Below are 19,883 nucleotides of genomic sequence, written 5' to 3'. Positions count from 1 at the left end.
AAGAAATCTATAAATTTATAATTAGAATCTCTTGCTGTTCAATATTTGTACATAATAAACAGAGTACCTGAGGATGATGAAATATTGAAAGCTGAATTCATTATTAATAAACTCACGCAGTACAGTACCTCTTCCCTCAAGTCTGGCTGCAACTTTTTTGGGGATCTGTATTCCATTATTTTTTGGTTGTGGCCTGAGCATGGTAGCCATGGACACTGCCTCAAACAGGATTAGGATTCTGCTCAGGTTTGACACTTGCTGTTTTTAATTTTCATTTTATCATAAGCAGTTTAAGATTGTTGCCAGTGGTAATTTGCAATTTTTATCAAGACCTCTTCATTATAGCTTCTGACAAGACAGATGCTGTAATTAATCATGCAAGACAACTGGGGATAGTGGTCAGACTGCACTCGCAGCACAGCTACTGCAAGCAATGAAGGAAAAGAAGAAAATAAAGGATTTCTCCTCTCTGTCAAGAGTAAAAAAGTATAAACAGCACTAATATCCTGACAACACACTGGATGGGAACATTTCAAAATCCTTGGCATGAAATACCTGCCCTCTCCACCCCTCCTCTATCATGTCCTACTTTTACGGTAAAACGTCCGTCAGACAGCTCGGGATCAGTCAGAGTTAGGGGCTCCAAGATGGGGAGCCCATGGCAGGGGCTGCGTTTGCATCTGAAGCTCACGGATACAAAGGGAACCGCAACTTGTGCTTATTTGCATCTATGAACACCACTGCTGAGAGACAGGTTCACTGTCCTGTTCCTGCGAATAAATGCAAGGCAGGGTACCACGAACGCTTTGTAACTGCCATCTGCTTTCTCCCTCCGAAGCGAGGCGCAGAAACCTCAGAGAAGTTGTACGCGACTCTTCAGCAGCCCATCTTTATGAACACAAGAGCTGCTGGCCCACTCGGTTCCAGTTGGCACCTACTTACCTAGCACATTCGATAAAATAAAAATCAAAAAGTTAAATACATTTCCCAAGAAAGTGTTTTCATAAGGAAACATTTCTGGCTTTTCTCTCAAAGACTTATGCCCATCAGTTTTACTGAAATGTGTTTATTCTATAGCAAGATAAAAGCATTTATTTTAGATAAGCAAAATACAAACAACTTAATTGCTGCTATCATAACTCATAAAAAAGTATAAAACAGCATAAAAACACAATAAGCAATGTAGCAATTAATAATTCATGTTACCAGTGTTTACATTAAAGCCTCATTTATGAAAACTTTACAACACATGATATGAAAACTTACAACTTTTAAAGAAAATATTTACATTGATTATTCAGTTGTGGAGCTTCATTTAAATATTCTACTGGTTTTACAGCGTATTAAAAACTCTTGCATTTTTCATCTTAGCTTTCTGTAATAACAGTTTTATTTAAGTGCATTTCCCTTTTAAAAATACAGTGTATTAAATCTGAAACTCATCACTTCGACACAGAATATAATATTCACATTTGTTCTGTAATTGGAATTAACGTAAGAGGGTAAATGTCAATATATATTTTCTTACAAACTATGATAGGTTTATCTGGAGAAATGAAGTGAAAGGTCGGACCAAACATTTAAGTTCAGTTACTTGCATTTGTTTTTCTGAAGACATTTAGGAGAGAAAAAAATTAAGAGCTTTGGCAAAAATCTGTGATTTACTCTATTTTTGCATGACAAAAAAATGCCATCAACTAACTCATGTCATACAAGTATGATTGTATGAAATCCAATCATCATTTTACAGGTAGTTACAACTGTGCTTTAAGGGCTTCATGAGTTCATACCGCCTTGAAGTGCATTATTCACTTTTAGAGACAGAAGCGTCATATCTCCCAAAGGCCATTCTGCAGTCATAAGGTCCAGGTATTTACTAGGCCATTTGATTCACATATTGTAGGTAAAGCTTAAATAAATTAAAAAGGCATCACATGAAAAAGAGCACAGCTTTTTTTTTTTTTCTTTTTTAAACAAAATGATTTATAGTCAGCTAAAAGATGATACACAGCTACATTGTAGTTCTTTATTGCCTATCTAATAGACACTTTAGAGGATCGTTTGATCTGTTATGCATCCCTGCATAACTACCATCAACAATGTACAGTTTTCAGCCAAATATGGTTTACCCCCACCCCCTCCATCAACACAAAGCCATGTCGCAAGATCATTAATCTTCAGAAAATACTGACCTGTGATAATACTTGAGTCTGTGTCTGAGATTGTATTTGTGACTGGTGCTGCTGAGGTGCTGGCGGAGGGCTCCCAATGGCGGGGATGGGAGACGTGATCTGAGAGGCCACCGGAGAATGCTGCTGAGGAGAAGGCTGCGACTGGTGTTGCATATGCTGCATCTGCTGCTGCTGCATCTGCTGAAGCTGTATGTGCTGCAGCTGCTGTTGCATTTGCTGCTGGTTAAGTTGCTGCTGAAGATGCTGCTGCTGCAAATGTTGTTGCATGTGGTGCTGAAAATGCTGTTGTTGCATTTGTTGTTGTATTTGCTGATGCATTTGATGCTGGTGTAGTTGCTGCTGTTGCATCTGCTGCATCTGTTGCTGCTGGAGCTGCTGTATCTGGTGCTGCTGGCTTTGCATTGAGGGACTTACTTGGGATGAAGACGGCGTTGCCACCATGTTTGTTCCCATAGAGCTCATCAAGGGAGCTGCAATGTTTGTTGGCATGTTTGGTGCAATGGTAACAGAAGCTACGATCTGATTCATCGGCAGTCTCATGGTTAAAGGTTTTGGAGCAATCGCTCTGGGAAGGGACTGTTGAAGAGTTTGAGGAGATGCCGATACCGTTGCGTGTTGAGAAAGGGAAGTATTCAGAATAAGGGAGGAAGACAAATTTGTGGATGCCAACGTTTGCTGAACAGAACGAATTGTTTGGGCCTCAGCAGATTCTGCAGCAGCCTGTGTTTGAAAAAGAAATTCATTGTATTTCTAACAGAAAAAGCATTGTTACTGTTTACATGGAAATAAAAGTCACAGCTACTCAGGGAGACTTTTTCATCTTTTGTTTTGTATCAGAAAAGACCAATCAGCAACCTGAAAAAGATCACTGATCCACCGATCCATTACAACACCTATTCATCTGTCTGTATATGGTACCTCCAGTTCTTACTTGGACAAAAAACTATCTCACGCCCTTGTTCAACACCAGAAAGTCACAGATGCCACGTACATTGTGTGTCTGAAAGAGCTAAAAAGCGCCTAAGACTTTCTGTATTTATAGATTTTCAGAAAAACCCTGTTCTTTTGGAGACACCTCTGAGCAGAAGCATAAGCCCCCCACATCAGTTATCATGACTCAAGAGTAGCGTACAAACAATGAAACTCCTCCAACAACTTTTTTCATTTGCTTGTTGCAGTTCTTCGCATCTAAGGCATCAAGTCCCAGGTATCTACAACAGATGAGGGTCTCAGGGAACACTGCCAAGGCACCCAGGCGAACACGCTGGAAGCAGTACAGTTGCGTCAGCAGTGTGCCCTGCTTAGGGAATCCCGCCTGCTCCCAGCGTCCCGCAGGCTTCTGGGGAGCCACACCTGCGGAAAAGCCACTGTCTCCAAGGGGCCTCATGCAATAAATGAGGCGTTCTGGTGCCTTCGAAGGGACAGTTTTATTAGCTGTATTTAAATATATCTTGTGTATTTAAATTAGATCTATTTAAGCGCCAAAGGTAGCATTCCTCTCAGCTTTACACATCTGCGTTGTATACAACCTGTAGAATAGTTGCCTAGAATCCCTATACAATGGAGAGTAGTCTCTGCCAGCAAAATTAACTGACATGTTTTAGACATTTGCTTTAGAATAGGTCAAATAATGCTGCAGAAGCATCTATTCCATCCATCCCTACTCTCAGCAACAACCTCAGATGAAAAAGGTACAGCAAGGGTGTCTTAAGAGCAATGAATTCTGGACTTTGAGCGTAATTTCCACTCACAGGCTTCCCACAAGTTACTTGGCAGCCCAGATCCCGTGGATTTAGGGAGAAAATATGATTTCTGATGTTTTTGAAAAGGGAACTTAGGACAGACAAAATAAACTCCCTCAAAGATAATTACAATTCCAGCTGCCATTGAACTTCGCATTGTGACAGTAAAGGCTTTGAGAATATTACCCAAGCCCTAGAGACAACAGAAAAACGCAGCTTCTCAATACGAGGAGAAGAAATCTTCCAGCTTTCAAGAATGCATGTGTCTAATTTCTGCTGAAGTATTTCTAAGCATTAAAATACACAGCAACTTGCTGTGTGATTTACCAATGCTCTGCAGTTGTACATTTAAATAAATATTCTCAGGAGTTAGGTATCACCACTTTCTTCTGTTTTCTTGTAATCAAACATATTTTTTTAACTGATCTTTATGAAACACTATTAAAGAAATAACCATTTTGATTAATTTTTACCCATATATTAGATCACCATAAGCATATTTCTATTTATGGCATTCAGATGCAACAGATCTACGACCAGTGTAGTGCCGCCAGTTAACAAGGTAAATTCTCAAATAAGACAGCAGAGCTTTGTTTTCTTCACGAGTTTTATTTTAACTCGGGATCTGCTAAAATACTCCATGTGGCTCACTGCCAGCTAGTCCATTTGTAAGTACTCTCCAAATTCAGAGCCACCACGCATTTTTTCCCCCTCACCTGCAAGAAATACTTAAGCTCTGTCACACAATAACTGCTCTCCAGCTCCATGGAAAACAAGTCTGTCTTTCAAGAAGCAGCACTTACAGAAAAACAAAACTCTGCAAACAGCTTGCAAATGTTAATGTCAAAAGGTCAGCACATTTTTCATGACTGAATTTTACTTTTGTAGTGAAGTGCATTATTTTGCCTCCATAGATAAAGGAAGATGCACATTTAAAAAGTTATTGTTTGGTAATCATTACTGTGCCATTAGAGAGATTAAATTTTTTTTGCAGACTAAGCAGGGTTCAAGTAGCAGCACAACATCATCTTGTAGAGCTGTAGTACAGAAGTCCAAGGATTCTGCTTCTGTCTTGTGTAACACCTCCCCACGCACCGCCCCATATATAAACACCGTTGCCAAAAGCTGACTTGCCTTACATTGCAGGCATTATGAGGCTTACCTTAGAAACAAGGCTTGCTCTATAGGCAGCAAGTGCCTTTAGGTATTCTTTTTTGGCAGCTTCAGTTTTTCTTTTATATACCTATTAAAAGACACCACAATTTTAACAACTTCAATTATTAATTGCCAGAATGCTCTCAAAATCATTTGCAAATACACAAAAAACACAGACCAAAAACCTTAAAACACTCTACTGTCATATGTGCTTTTTCTCCTCTGAAAGTTCTAAATATTCTTGTGGGTGGTCACAGACTTTCAGGTCTACTCACTGGACTTGCACCACAATTTATGTTAATTTATCATGAATAAAAAAAAGCAGCTAGAGCAGCAAAATGCCTGACATGCCTACGTATGCACACTTTACCTCCCCGGAAAATTATATGTTAATGACTCTGAGTAACAGGGATATTAGAACACCGAGTATTACAGATGCTAAAAAGTATATGAAGTACTACAAACTAGAAAATATTTTTTCATTTTGTTTCTTTTTATTCAAACTATAAAGAAAAAATCTTTATACTTTTAGAAAAGATGGTTCACAGAGCTTGGACAATTCACTTTCATCAAAGCCAGTATTAGAGAATCCCACTGAGTTAAACAAGAAATTAGGCAAAAAGTGAATTAATCTTCATTTTTAATCATCAGTAAATTTAAAGTTCATCATCACCTGTTAGATCAAACTAAAAGTTTCCAAATGTATTTCACAAACAAGTATCATTGATATCTTGCCAGCAAGTGTCCTATGGAGGAATCTACTCTTCCATCGCAGCTTCATTAACTGTTACTGGGAGCTGCCCGGCATATCAACACGCAAACAGCCTCAAAGGATTTTTTTGTTGTTGTTGTTGTTCCTTCAATCCATGTGTAGGAGTTACATGTGTATAGAAAGAAGAATAACCCTCAAGGAAGAACAAAACTCATCATTCTGTACCAAGTTTGAGCTGGAGATAACATTTCACACGCGACACTGTAATGAGGCACAGAGGATTGGCTTCAAAGGTTGGAAATCAACACGCTTTGTAACAAATTCATAAGGCAGATCAAAGGAAAACGGTAAATGTGCTGTACCTTCCCCTTTTCTCTTCTACCTTCTGATTAATAGGAAACAAGAGCTTTGAAATAGGAATCATCAAAAGATGGTCTTAACAGGACTCTAGGACAATATCACCTGAGCTTTTTTACAAACTGCCCTTTAAAATTTAAAGGCAAATACAGCCATTTAATACTACCTACTGACTCTTATCACAAAATGCTTTTTAGATGCCAGGTCTTCAGCAACTTCAAAAACCAGTGTAACTCTACAGAGTACGAGGTCTACATCAGCAAGTAGCATGGCCCACTTAGAGCAGAGCTAGGAAGGTTTTTCACAAGGATTACTGTTTTACTTCTTGTGAGACAGCCCTGCATCAATTTTTTACCTGTTTTTGTTCTTCTCCTAAACTGTCCCACATAGATGCCACTATTTTTGAAACGTCTCCAAATGTAGCATTCGGATTCTGCCCTTTAATTGCAGCTTGTGTGTCCCTGAAGAAAAGGGCATATGCCGATACTGGTTTTTGAGGCTCATTGGGATCTTTCTTTTTCTTCTTCTTTGGAGTCTTGGGCTTCTTGCCAGAATCCGGGGCAGCTCTTTTTTCTCCAGCAGCCTAAGAAACAGCAATAACAAGAACAGTCAATGTATGCATGAAATGAGTCAGATTAATTCCAACGAACTATTGACAGTCTGGCTCACAAATATATGGATAAAGCTACTACACAGGCAACATTTTGGAGAGTCCTGTTGTGCAGTCTTTCTCCTACAAAATATTAGTTAGTCTCAGCTTAATCTCATCACGTCTAATGGAACTAAATGCATGACTAGTTACTACTCATTGTAAGCATGGCTCGGAGAGTCAATCCTATGAGCCTGACCTGAAAAAGTACACATCAATGCTAATTTCTATTAAATAAAAAAAAAAAAAAAATTTAATCTATAGCATATTTTGAATAGGCAATCTGTGTTTTTTCATTAAGATGTAATTTCAGCAGTAGAGACTCAAAAGACCAGAGCTTGGAGGCTCTTCCTAATTCTCAGGCTTAGGCTGTCAATTTAGACATGGGTCAGGGGTTAAAAACCCACCCTTCAGGCAAAAAGCAGTGGCAGCTCTGCAGTCCCTGTACACCTGCAGTGAAAACCTGCTGCGCCCAGCACCTGCCTCCACCGCTCCCCACGCAGGGCTGGGTGCCAGTGCGGTGGGGCTGGGGTCTCCGTGCCATCGCCAGGCACCGGCCCCGCGCCCGCCCTGGGGATGGGGATCCCTGGAGAAGCACATCCCAGGCCAGGTCGCAGGCAACCCCGTCCCTGGACAGTCCTCCTGTCCCACACCCTCTTCTGCTGAAATATGCACAGACTCTTGTGGCAAGGAGATAAAGTGGCTCTAAATATACCTCTACGATAGTCATTTTACTGTGGTATTTTGAGGATCCTCTATGATGATCTTTCTATATGCACAATTTCCATTAACTTAATGAGAAGACTTTTCATGGAACAATCTAAATTGGGCCTCTCAAATATACTGCCATAACAACATTTGTGCTTTATTTTATTGATAAAAGTTTCCTTTTATAACAGATTTATTTAAACCAAAATGTAAATTAACTAAACTTTCAGTTAGAAGAAAGCTTATTTTATTTCTATCTAAATGCATCTATGTTTTATATGACTCCAGAGAACACCAAAATGACAAAACTGTCCAAAGTTCGCGAGTAAAGAGATTCACCAGATCTATAAAATCTGACATGAATTATGAATGTATTAGACCAAATATATATATGCATGTATACTGTTATATTTATTATTATGGAGGTATTATGGAAACTTCTTAAGTAAAGCAGCTAAACAGCAAATGAATAATATTCCACTCTAGTGTAACATTTGTATTTTATAAGACCACATTGCAGCTGAGATGACAGTGCTGCATTCATGGACAATGCAGCACAGAGACACTTCAAGCTTACTCGCTACGGTGCACAGAGTAACTTACTCTGTTTGATTCATCCGCATCTTCTTCATTTATAGAGCTGGATGGGGAAGGAGTGGCTGATTTACTTGCAGGAGGGGAGGGAGAAGTGTGTGGCAAATTAGTGCCTCCTAAATTTAGCCCCAGCTGCGCACTTAGCTGAGACTGGTTAATGGTGGTTAGCTGAGAAGGAGGCATAATTCCCGAATGAGCAGCATCAGTCATATGGACAATAGATCTCATAATCAGAGAGTGATCCTGGCGATACTGGGAAACTTGTGTGTGACTGTGATCCTGAAAGAGATCGAAACATTATTTAGTCATCAGCAGTAAACATCCAGCATTAACAGGTAAAGTTATTTTCACAGGCTTACAGAACTGACACTGTCAGCGTGCAGTTTGTTTCATTTCTTTTTAATGAATTAAATGCATTTTTAATAAATCAAATGCAGCAACAAGTTACCACACTTGCCCCAGACTTCAATTCTCCCCTGCTTGTGGGTAGGGTTTTTTATGGACTAAAAATTGCATCTCCCCATTTTTAAACATTTCTTTTCTTGATGCAGTGTGAAATACCCACATAAATAACAGGGAAACAGGCTGACTGACAATGCAGGGAAAACACAGCAAGTGAGAAGACACAAACTGCTGTCAAACGCTGCAAGTAAACAAAACCGGGGCAGGAGGGGGAGGGCGCGTACAGAGAAAGAGAAAAGCATCTTCCTTTACTGACATGCAATTATTCTGAGCTGTTGCTAGTAACAGTAGTAGGCATAAAACAATCCTGACTGAGTGGGATTTTAAAGTTGTTTTAGACAAAGAACACCGCCCTGCCAGGTCTCAAGCGTAGCCACTGCAGCACGCTGGAGATCCGTCCAAGTGATCCCAATCATTCCTAAAAATCCTTGTTCGCAAGCACCACACAAAACGACGCATTTTTATCTTTAATCCAACAATCAAACATATGTGGAAGTAGCAAGCTATGTACCAATCACCGACTTTATTTTTCTTGTGCTTCACATCTCAGAAACTCAAGCGCGTGCATGGTTTTGTTCCTACCATTTCTTGAGGGTACAAACCATGTCTTCCTCTACATCTGCACAACACTTACTACGTTTGTAAATAAAAAGAAGCAAGACCCTGAAGGTAAAGTCAAATGGAATCTGCCTATGAACAACTCAGTTTTGTTATTTTTAACCACATACAGATCAATACACAATGAAGGAACATTTAAACAGAAAAGATTTTTAAAACAGTTAATAAGAGAATAAATAGCTCACAAATTGGTTCAGCAACCTGATTAATCTGTAGACATTGTTTGAACAGACAGAAACATGAGAAATAAATTAGGTTTTGAAAACTCTTTCATTATTAATAACCTACATCACAATTAGTAGCAGGTGCAATGATGCTTAATGAAATGACACAGACCAAACCAGCAATGCCGGGAGCCCAGCATACAGTCCACCAGACTTCCACAACAGTTTGATCTTCCCAGCGCTCTCTTATTAAATGTGGATAAGCCCAGACCAGGTTTCAGAGATCTGTGTAAGCGCAGAGGTACGTTTAGCCCAAGTGACTTTCCTCTTACTTTTTACAACTCTTTCCTCAGCAGAGGCAGTGGTTCTGTGCTCCTGAAAACCTTTGCTTGGATGGGACAAGCGCAGCCGTACAAAGCAGCAGCAATACATGTGTTAAAGAAGATGCACACCCTGCCTCATCCATCTTGAGTACAAGTGCTGCAACACACTGCATCCCTATAGCAATAAATCATATTAATTCTGAATTTGGCATTCATGGGTCATTCTGCTGAAGCCTATACAGAAAAAAAGAAATCCTTCTTAGCATAAAAGTACATGTAGTGTTGCACTTGGATCCAGTACAGATGAAGTTAACCCCACAAGCTCAGGATCCAGATTCTATACACCAGGTCTCACCCTTATTTTCCCCATGCTTTCCAAGCCATTGCCAGCTTGGCTCATCACCCATACCGCACCACACTGCTTTTCCTACTTCTTCAACCCTTTCAATATTTTCAGTAAAGGCGCATAGTTCCTCAGAGGTGAATGCATGTGCCAAAAGTGGAGCACTTGATACAGAGAGATCAAAACATCAGACTTACTGGCTGAAATACCCATTTGCTTCAGGGCACCTTTCTGTGCAAATTTACTACCATTAACTATAGGGTCGTTTTGATTGTGACTTGCACTGGCAGAGGCATCTGGAAGTCTTTTGTAAAAGGATATTACTTTCTGCATATTAGTCCATTCATTTTAGTTTAAAGACATTACTTTATTGGATGAAAAACTCTTCTGGTAAAGCAAAGGTGGAGATCATCAGAATGCCCTTCTCTCACAGAAATTAACTTTCTTCATTATTTTGCAGGCAGTACTTTCTTGGAGGTGTTCTATACCTAAAAGGCTAGCTTTTGGTCTCTCTTCATTGTTACACAACACAGGCCTTTCTGGCCTTTACACTGAGGCAACAAAACGTGATGACACGGGTTACAAACGATTTACTCCAAGTCTTGTCATTTCAGTTGCATCTATGATTTTATTGAGACTAAATTCTCTTGACTTGCACTGACCCATAAGCTAATTTTATACACAAGCCCATGAATTCTTAACTGTCTCTTCTTCTGACACTATTTCATCCTGTGTGTTTTTTTACATACACTTACTTAATTCCAATTTTTCTTTTCTGTATCTTTTCCTAATCTTTTAAGCTTTTTTTTTTTAATCTTAAAAACTTTAGTAAAAGGTAGATGTGGAAACAAAAATATTTTATAACTGGCTATCTAGCACCAAACAGATAAGACATATTATATAAAAGAAAATACTTGTATAACTTCCAGTCTCTTATCATTTACATCATATGTGCATATGACAATGACAAACAATATACTTTGTGCACTTCGAATTTAAGCTATATGGCTAATTGATATTCAAAAAAAATCACAAAGAAAGGAATGGGAATTTCCTTTTTTACTTTGTGGTACAGTGTTGTGGGCCTCAGCAACCTATGGTGTCTATAGAAGAGCTTTCAGACCAGGAAACATTAAATGATTTTTTCTGTTTGTATGGTGGTTTGGCAAGTAGCAAGCAGGTAGGGGAACTGGTCAATAGCAACATTAAAGTCCACAGCATTTTTATACAGCTCCTCAGCAAACAAAATCTTCTCAGATCTATAAATCTATAATCAAGAAAACAAAATTTCCATAAATTATCTTAACTCTTCTTTTTTCTCTTACACTACAAAGACCAATATTGAATCAAAAGGACCAGTAGCATTTCATTATACACAAAATGTTTATCAAAGAAATGTTTAACAACAAAAATTATCTTACATCAGGAGTATGCATGGAAATGCAAGTGCACTAAAACATCCACATGACACCCTAATTACATTACTACATGAAAATTGAAAAGCTCATGTATTCAAAATAATCCACTGTGAAAATTTTAGATAATATCACAAGCTCTTTTACATAAACTTAACCAGAAGTGATACCTAAGTATTATGAGCATTCAGGATTTTTGTAACATTACGCAAAAATGACAGATTAGTTCTGACAAAAATTCATTAACTTCTCAAGTGGACAGAATCAGGTTTTGATTGAGCCTGATCTGCTTTACAGTCTTGGACTGAAGCTAGGCAAAACTTGGTAATTTTACAAAAGTCAGGCAAAACTCAACCATTGGTTTACTCAGCATGACAATCAAACATGGACATACTGTGTGAAATAGAAAACCAAAGAGAAATCACTTGTGTTATTCCTCTGCAGATTGAAATGACTTTGTGTCAGATCTCTCTGTTGTTATCCGACATGAGTGCTACAAAAAACCCTAACGTAAAGAGACATTTACTGAGGGCAATGCCAGCCACCTCGCTGGTCTCTTCAATTATACACACGGATAAAAAAAGCAAAATATGGTCCAAAATGCTCTGCCCTTCTCAAAGCAACTTTATGGTGACTGTATCTAGGCCCACTGGCTTTCTGTCACCACTTGCTTGCACAGCTCCAACAGCACACATTATAAAGACATTCAGCATCTGATGCATAGAAGGCCTCAGCAGAGGAACCATAAGGATATCCGTCCATCAAACTATTCTACTCTCAACTAATCTATTTAGACAGTCATGCCAAAGAACTCATACTTAGTCATATTGACTAAAAAAAGGGGGACCATAACATGACCCCAGTAAGTTTCCCCACCCTGTCTCATTTATATCCTGTGGCCGATGCTTTCTCCATTTCCATGTGTGGTTGCATTGGAAGCAGGCTTCGTTTACTGTCCCAAGGAAACTGGAAGTATTTTGGTACTTGTTGCGCATAATTATTGGACCAAAATCACACAATAGTACCTAAACCCAGCATTTTTGCAAATGGTGAATATTGATACCCAGGACAGTTCCTGAAATAGAGCAGGTAGACCCATTCCTAAAGACGACTGCTTTAAACAGCAGACGTCACTGTTGTTTTTCAAGATAGCCCTGTATCAAGCCTTGAACCCGAGACAGAATAATCTCATTGGAGCTGCTGCACTCTTCTGGGCCATACGGTGGGTCAACAGTTAAAACCCCCGCCACCATTCTCCTCTGCCCTTGCCTGTATCCTTCCTCTCTATTGCTAAACACTCTCCATGCTTCGTCCAGCAAGACTTCCAAGTTTCTACTTTCTGTAGGACACAACTTCTGGAGTTTGCGCCTAATGTCTCCCGTAGACTAACCCAAGAACAGGGAGACTAGTTGTTATATTCCTACCTGTGACCCAGGGTCCAGCGGTGTGTTATGGCGCATTACATCCCTCAATCGATCCAGGAATTCGGATGGGGACTTGGAAGGACCCTGTTTAACCGCATATAAAGCTGACCAATTTATGGTTCTGGGAACGGCCCTTTCCATTCCTTTAGAAATCCACTCTTGGTATGCCTGCAACCTTTCCATGTGAGCAGACCTGTTAGAATCCCACTTCAGGTCTTGGAGGGGGAAATAATCCTTAACATCACCTCCCACAGTTTTATAGTGGTCTTCAGCCAAATCACCCGTAGTTTTCAAAATTAACTGTTTTTCTGTTTCGGTAAGGCCTTTGAGGCGGATTTCTTCCCAGTCCAGGAAGACACAGGGCTGTCCGGAGGAGTGAGGATTTCATCCAAGTCCACAGCCTTTTCCTGTGGTCAAGGGGGAGGCTTCTACATACCAAACAACACCGCTTCAGTTTACCTCTAAGTTCTTTGTTATCTTCTCACTCAAGTGCGAGCAACATGGTGTCCTGTGGTGGTACCAGTCCACAACCATGGAATGTGGAAAGAGGGACAGGCCACTTGGGAACAATACAAGAATGTTGTCAGAGCATGCAGAGATGCAACGAGGAAGGCCGAGGCCCACCTGGAATTGAATCTGGCAAGGGATGCCAGAAACAACAAGAAGGACTTTGTCAACTACATCAGTAGCAAATGGAAGACTAGGGACAATGTGGGGCCGCTGCTGAATGAAGTGGGTGTCCTGGTGACGGAGGATGCAGAGAAGGCAGAGCTACTGAATGCCTTCTTTGCTTCAGTCTTCAGTGCAAAGGCAGGCCCTCAGGAATCCCAGGCCCCGGAAGTAAGAGAATAAGCCCACAGAGAGGACGACTTTCCCTCGGTCGAGGAGGACTACGTGAGGGATCGCTTAAGCAATCTGGATGCCCACAAATCCATAGGCCATGATGGAATGCACCCACGAGTGCTGAGGGAGCTGGTGGATGTCATTGCTGAGCCACTCTCCATCATCTTTGAAAGGTCTCCATCATCTTTGAAAGGTCTCCTGGAGGACAGGAGAGGTCCCCAAGGACTGCAAAAAAGCCAATGTCACTCCAATCTTCAAAAAGGGCAAGAAGGAGGACCCAGGGAACTACAGGCCGGTCAGCCTCACCTCCATCCCGGGAAAGATGATGGAGCAACTCATTCTACAGGTCATCATCAAGCAAATGGAGGTAAAGAAGGTTATCAGGAGTAGTCAACATGGATTCACCAAGGGGAAATCATGCTTGAGCAATCTGATAGCTTTCTACGATGACATGACTGGCTGGGTAGAAGAGAGGAGAGCAGTGGATGTTGTCTACCTTGACTTCAGCAAGGCTGAAGACACTGTCTCCCATAACATCCTCCTAGGGAAGCTCAGGAAGTGTGGGCTGGATGAGTGGTTGGTGAGGTGGATTGAGAACTGGCTGAATGGCAGAACTCAGAGGGTTGTCATCAGTGGCGCTGAGTCTAGTTGGAGGCCGGTAACTAGTGGTGTCCGCCAGGGGTCAGTACTGGGCCCAGTCTTGTTCAACTTCTTCATCAACGACCTGGATGAAGAGTTAGAATGTACCCTCAGCAAGTTTGCTGATGACCCAAAACTGGGAGGAGTGGTGGATACACCAGAAGGCTGTGCTGCCATTCAGCGTGACCTGGACAGGCTGTAGAGTTGGGCAGAGAGGAACCTGATGAAGTTCAACAAAGGCAAGTGCAGGGTCCTGCACCTGGGGAGGAACAACCCCATGCACCAGTACAGGCTTGGGGCGGACCTGCTAGAGAGCAGCTCTGCGGAGAGGGACCTGGGTATCCTGTTGGATGACAAGTTAACCATGAGCCAGTAGTGTGCCCCGGCTGCCAAGAAGGCCAATGGGATCCTGGGGTGCATCAAGAGGAGTGTGGCCAGCAGGTCGAGCGAGGTTCTCCTTCCCCTCTACACTGCCCTAGGGAGGCCCCATCTGGAGTAGTCTGTCCAGTTCTGGGCTCCCCACTTCAAGAAAGATGAGGAGCTACTGGAGAGAGTCCAGCGGAGGGCTACAAGGATGGTGAGGGGACTGGAGCATCTCTCCTACGAGGAAAGGCTGAGGGAGCTGGGCTTGTTCAGCCTGAAGAAGAGAAGGCTGTGAGGGGACCTAATAAATACTTATAAATATCTGAAGGGTGGGTGTCAGGAGGATGGGGCCAAACTCTTTTCAGTGGTGCCCAGAGACAGGACAAGGGGCAATGGGCACAAACTGAAGCAGAGGAATTTCCAGCTGAACATGAGGAAGAACTTCTTCCCTGTGAGGGTGATGGAGCACTGGAACAGGTTGCCCAGGGAGGTTGTGGAGTCTCCCTCTCCGGAGGTATTCAAGACCTGCCTGGACAAGGTCCTGTGCAGCCTGCTGTAGGTGACCCTGCTTCGGCAGGGGGGTTGGACTAGATGACCCACAGAGGTCCCTTCCAACCCCTACCATAAAAAAGAAAAACACCCCTTTGCCACTCCGGATGATTTCAGAGAGTGAAAAACATGGCTGCATATGAGACCTCATCTCACTTTCCTTCTCTCCTCAAAAACAGCATTAGTTGTAAGAGAGTATTATAATCTATTGACCCATTTAATGGCCACTTGGCTCCATCTTCCAATTTTTATAGAGGCCACCATTGATTACAATATTTGATAATGGTCCTTTTACTTTCTATGGCTACGATTCCAACGATGTCTTTCCAGTGAGCAAGTACACAGCCCAAGGGACTCTTTTTCAAAATTCCTCCTTGAGTATTACCCATTTCGTGACTTCTTCTATTGTTCTTTTAGTTTGGCCCTTGCTATTCTTTTAGTAAGTTTCCATGCGAATCGTTCCCTGCAATTCATTATAGTTTTCTCCCAATCCTTCTCCCACACGTCCCAAATTTCTGGGATGTAATTTTCCTTTCCATACACCAATTTTACTACTTCAGATTCTTGTTGAGCCCTTTCCCAATTATAAAACGGTGGGGTTCGGGGAAGGCACTTAGGGCACTCTGCTCTTCGCCTGCTAGATATACAATACCACCTCTTCTCACAAGATGTGCATTTCAGCAAAACTCAAGCTTGGTGCCAAATCTCATATAATCTAGGAGCAAGTCCACATGTAAATCAGAGAATTACCCCTACTTGTCCACCAGCTCTGGGAGTTATGAAAATATCTGAAGGCTGCTCCCAATCTATAGCCACTTCCCACCCCGTGGAGGTTACATATGCTCCTTTTAGATAAAACCTTTCATTTCCCCTTTTTATCCAATGCCCCCCTTCGTTCAAATACTCCCAAGGTTCGAGCCCAAACCACCTAAGGAGTGATTTCTTTTGCCCAGTATCCTCACCAACATATAAAGACATTCACGATCTTACACATACACCTAAAACAATAATATTAACATAAAGTTCCCAGATCCACAAAATACCAAACAAACATTGCCGGATAATGGAGTCCACCTACTCATCTAAGGCACGGACAAATCCGACTTCCTTAGACAAGAGTCAGAACCAATATCCTCCGGCAAAAATTAAAGAAACAAAATTCCCACAATCATTTTAAACATTACGCACAGAACAAGAGACTTAACATACACCTCTTAAACATTATCGCTCCAGTTAACATCCACCCAATATCCACAAAATATCCTGAACGCAACTGCGCGGAGGTCTGCTTACCCTTCTCCTGCTTCTTATATACCAGTCATTAACAGATCCGTCCTGGCTCCCAACACTGGGATGCAGCGGTGACCTCGGATTTGCTCGATCTACCCCCAAGATCGCTAGCGGCTGCTCTATCAGTCAGCAAATCCCCTCCTTACCAGGATACCCTTTCCCCATGGGGACTATGCTGCATGCCAGACGTCTCTGTGCGATTTACCAGCTGCCCCGGCCACGCGTACGACTTACAGGCCCTTCCCTACAGAACATGCCGTTTATATCCGTGGCTTCAGGAGGTTGTTGTCTGCTCTCCGGGTGAGCAGCCGGCAGCGGAGGCTCCTCCAAGGAAAGTGCCCAGGGCACGCCTAGGAGCACCCGCCCCGCAGTCGCTCCCACGGTCGAGAACTCCTGGCTGGCTTGCCAAACTGACGTGTGGAAAACAGACTGCACAATCTGTCAGACTGTAAAGTAGGTATGTTTATTCAGCACTGGGCGGCACGGGGGTAGCCCTACCAAAATCATGCGCGCCGAGCAGCAACTTGTCTCTTCAACTTATACAACAGATTTCCCAATACGCCTGTACATATGCATAACCTATCCCCACTTCGTATTAAAATCAGTTCCAAGAGGTCATTTCCATAGACTCTTCCCGACTGCGCTTGCGCAGTGCCTCCTTGTGGTGGTCGTTGGGGGTCATGGGGATGAAGATAGGTGACTCCTCTTCGTCACCACTAGTTAACCTTTTGTTCTTGCACAGACTCAGTTGTTTCCTGGCTGCCATCCAAACTATTGGGTCGGTCTTTAAGGCGCTTCCTAGCCCTTATCAGGAACCACCCCTTGCAATGCAAAACTGTCTGCTACGGTTAATTTACACAATAGTTAGTAAAACATTAAGCACCATCAGCCCAGTGCTCAACGCTCCACCAAAATTCCTTTTAACCCCTTCCTTCAATATCGCCAAAGGACACGTGTCTCATGGCATATGCCAAATATATAGGTGATTTCCCTTTGATTTGTAAAAGTGTAAGTTCTCAGAAATTGATGAAATATCAATTCCTCAACAGCCACTGGAAAGCAAAAAAAACCAGTAATGAGACTTACAAAAAAAGAATGTGTGAACTCCCATGTTTTAATTTATACAGTATTATCAAAGCTGTTCTTCAACAATTACTGTACCTGAGCCAGCCAAAGCGAAACATACCACTGAGTACTAAGAGAAAAATTAAGGTAATAAAAGATAGCTTGTTCTTCTGCTACCAACTTATCAAGCATCCAGTAGCTGATAAAGCTAGTATTTATTTTGACACATAAATGCATCCAGCCATTACATCAAGAGACGCCCTCCTTTCCACTTACCCTGCATTTTGAGAATCATTTACACACAGTAGTTTTATCCTAGATTTCTACCCTGATATAATTTCAATCTCTAGGACCCTATTTAAAAATATAACTAGGAAATTACTTTCTGGAACATTTTGAGTAATATTGAAGTCTTGACTGACATCAATGTCTACAGCCTCCAATCATCTAAACAGGCAGCCCCTTCAGTAAGACTCCTTCTACCCATGTCAGGACAGAGCCCGTAGAAGCGCCCACAGGAAGATGTAGGGCTGGGATCTGACGCTGTACTGCACAGGCTAGGTTTTTAAGGAAAGCGAGATATCTGCCAACAAAAATAACTACACAAAACCCAACATTTACGGTTATGCTACTGTGCCCTGGTTTCAGAAGTTGACTTAAAACATTATATATTCTATTGCCTTAGGAATTTGTCACTGTCAATGTAACATAAGCTGATGTAATATTTTAAAGGATATATTTAAGTTGAAGCAAATGCACTGCAATGTAAAGAGTGAAATCCTCACTTGTCCCTGTCTGTAAATTACTCCCTTTACTTTTGGGCAAGTCAGCATATCTCCAGAAGAAATCCTCAATACTCGTCTTCTCCACAAGTAAAGTACAGATAAAAGAATCCATTAATCTAATTTTTTTACAAGATTGGAATTCACTGCCAGTCAAAACAAATCAAACTAACAGGATGCTTTTCTCTGTCAGAGATTAAAGCCTTACTTAATAGAATACAACACAGTTGCACTTGGTACTGCCACCACTGAAGAAGTGTCCTTCCTCTCCCCTCCTCAGACACTGCCATCAGTAATAGATCTGTCAAACTGCAGTTATCAGCAGATCCACTACAAGCAGCAGCTTCTTTTCTCCGGCAATGAGAACACTCCAGTGTTTTGCTTTATGTCTCTGTAGAAAAGGCAACCTCACTTCATTTAATTCACAAATAAAGGCTACAAGAAACAGTACATGTCAGTTCAGAAAAAAAATTATGTCTGCAACTGGATCTAAAAGACCGGTTGGTGACAGGAGGCTTACGCACATTCTGCTGCCTGAAGAACATGAAGAATATGCAATGTCTTGGTCTGTGTGCTCCCCCAGTCCAAATACATCAGAAATTACTCTTTTCTGTTCACACAGAGCACATAAGCCAGAGATGGGACATGAAAAGAAAAAAACAAACCAAAACCAACAAAAATGAGAACCCACTGATTTATTCCTCAAAACCAAGCAACTATCTCCTTTTGTTCTGGCAATCTCAGATGTCTCTGGAAATTCATCTCTTGCTATTTGATAGAATTTTCTTATATGGCTGCAACCTCCAAGATAGTTTAACATGTTTTACTGGAATCTTCCTGACTTACTGTCCCTTGCTTTTCTTTGGGTCTGATGTGCAGCCGCGCCGGCAGTGGCCCCTCGCAGGGCTGCTGCTCTTCACCCTCCCCCGTGCAGCGCGGACAGCCTGACCTGGTGCAGGGGGTGCTAAGGCTGCTACGAGACCCCCAAGTCCCACGGTAAACCAACTTCTTGTGTGGAACCACACTGGGGGATGAGGCAGGAGGAGCACAGCGACCACCTCAGAGATGCCATTCCAAGCAAAAAGGTGCCAAGGGACAGGGCCAGCCAGCCCCGGCAGCTGCCAGAGCAACACTGCTCCAGGTCCCAGGCCTGGGCACCGCTGCAACACCACTTCGTGGCCTCTACCCATACCAGCTCATTCACAGCACGCTCAGCTATCTCTGACAAAACGCTGCATTACATGGTGAAGAAATACAAAAAGCTCACAGCTAGGCCAAAACCACCTAAGTACCAAACTACGAGGCAGACTTTTCTGTGAAATGCTTGATTCTTCCCCAAGAACCACCAACCACCCCAGCACAGGGTGTTTGCTGGTTGAGAAGTCTGCTCTTACGCGCGTACTTCCCTATGACCCCATAGGCTCCTCAGGCAGTCCCCAAAGCGGGTGGAACGGGTCACGCTTCTTGGTTGCCTCGGCTGCTCTTGAGTCCTTC

The 19,883-nt window shown here is 42.1% G+C and overlaps 1 protein-coding gene across 3 annotated transcripts in view; it reads right to left on the bottom strand.

Annotated features, from left to right (window-relative positions):
- Positions 1-1,254: 1,254 nt before the first annotated feature.
- Positions 1,255-19,883, bottom strand: part of TOX3 (TOX high mobility group box family member 3) — an 89,121-nt gene continuing 70,492 nt past the window's right edge. For all 3 annotated transcript variants that reach the window (XM_075433684.1, XM_075433682.1, XM_075433683.1), the window contains 4 exons: positions 8,119-8,388; positions 6,514-6,741; positions 5,097-5,177; positions 1,255-2,912 (listed from right to left, as the gene is read on the bottom strand). In XM_075433684.1, the coding sequence (XP_075289799.1) occupies positions 2,178-2,912; positions 5,097-5,177; positions 6,514-6,741; positions 8,119-8,388 (1,314 nt within the window). In that variant the 3' untranslated portion in view covers positions 1,255-2,177. The remainder of the gene's footprint in view (positions 2,913-5,096; positions 5,178-6,513; positions 6,742-8,118; positions 8,389-19,883) is intronic.

This window comes from Opisthocomus hoazin, chromosome 12 (assembly GCF_030867145.1).
Source record: "Opisthocomus hoazin isolate bOpiHoa1 chromosome 12, bOpiHoa1.hap1, whole genome shotgun sequence".
NCBI classification, from domain to species: Eukaryota; Metazoa; Chordata; class Aves; order Opisthocomiformes; family Opisthocomidae; genus Opisthocomus; species Opisthocomus hoazin.
This window is presented reverse-complemented; position numbering and strand designations above follow the sequence as displayed.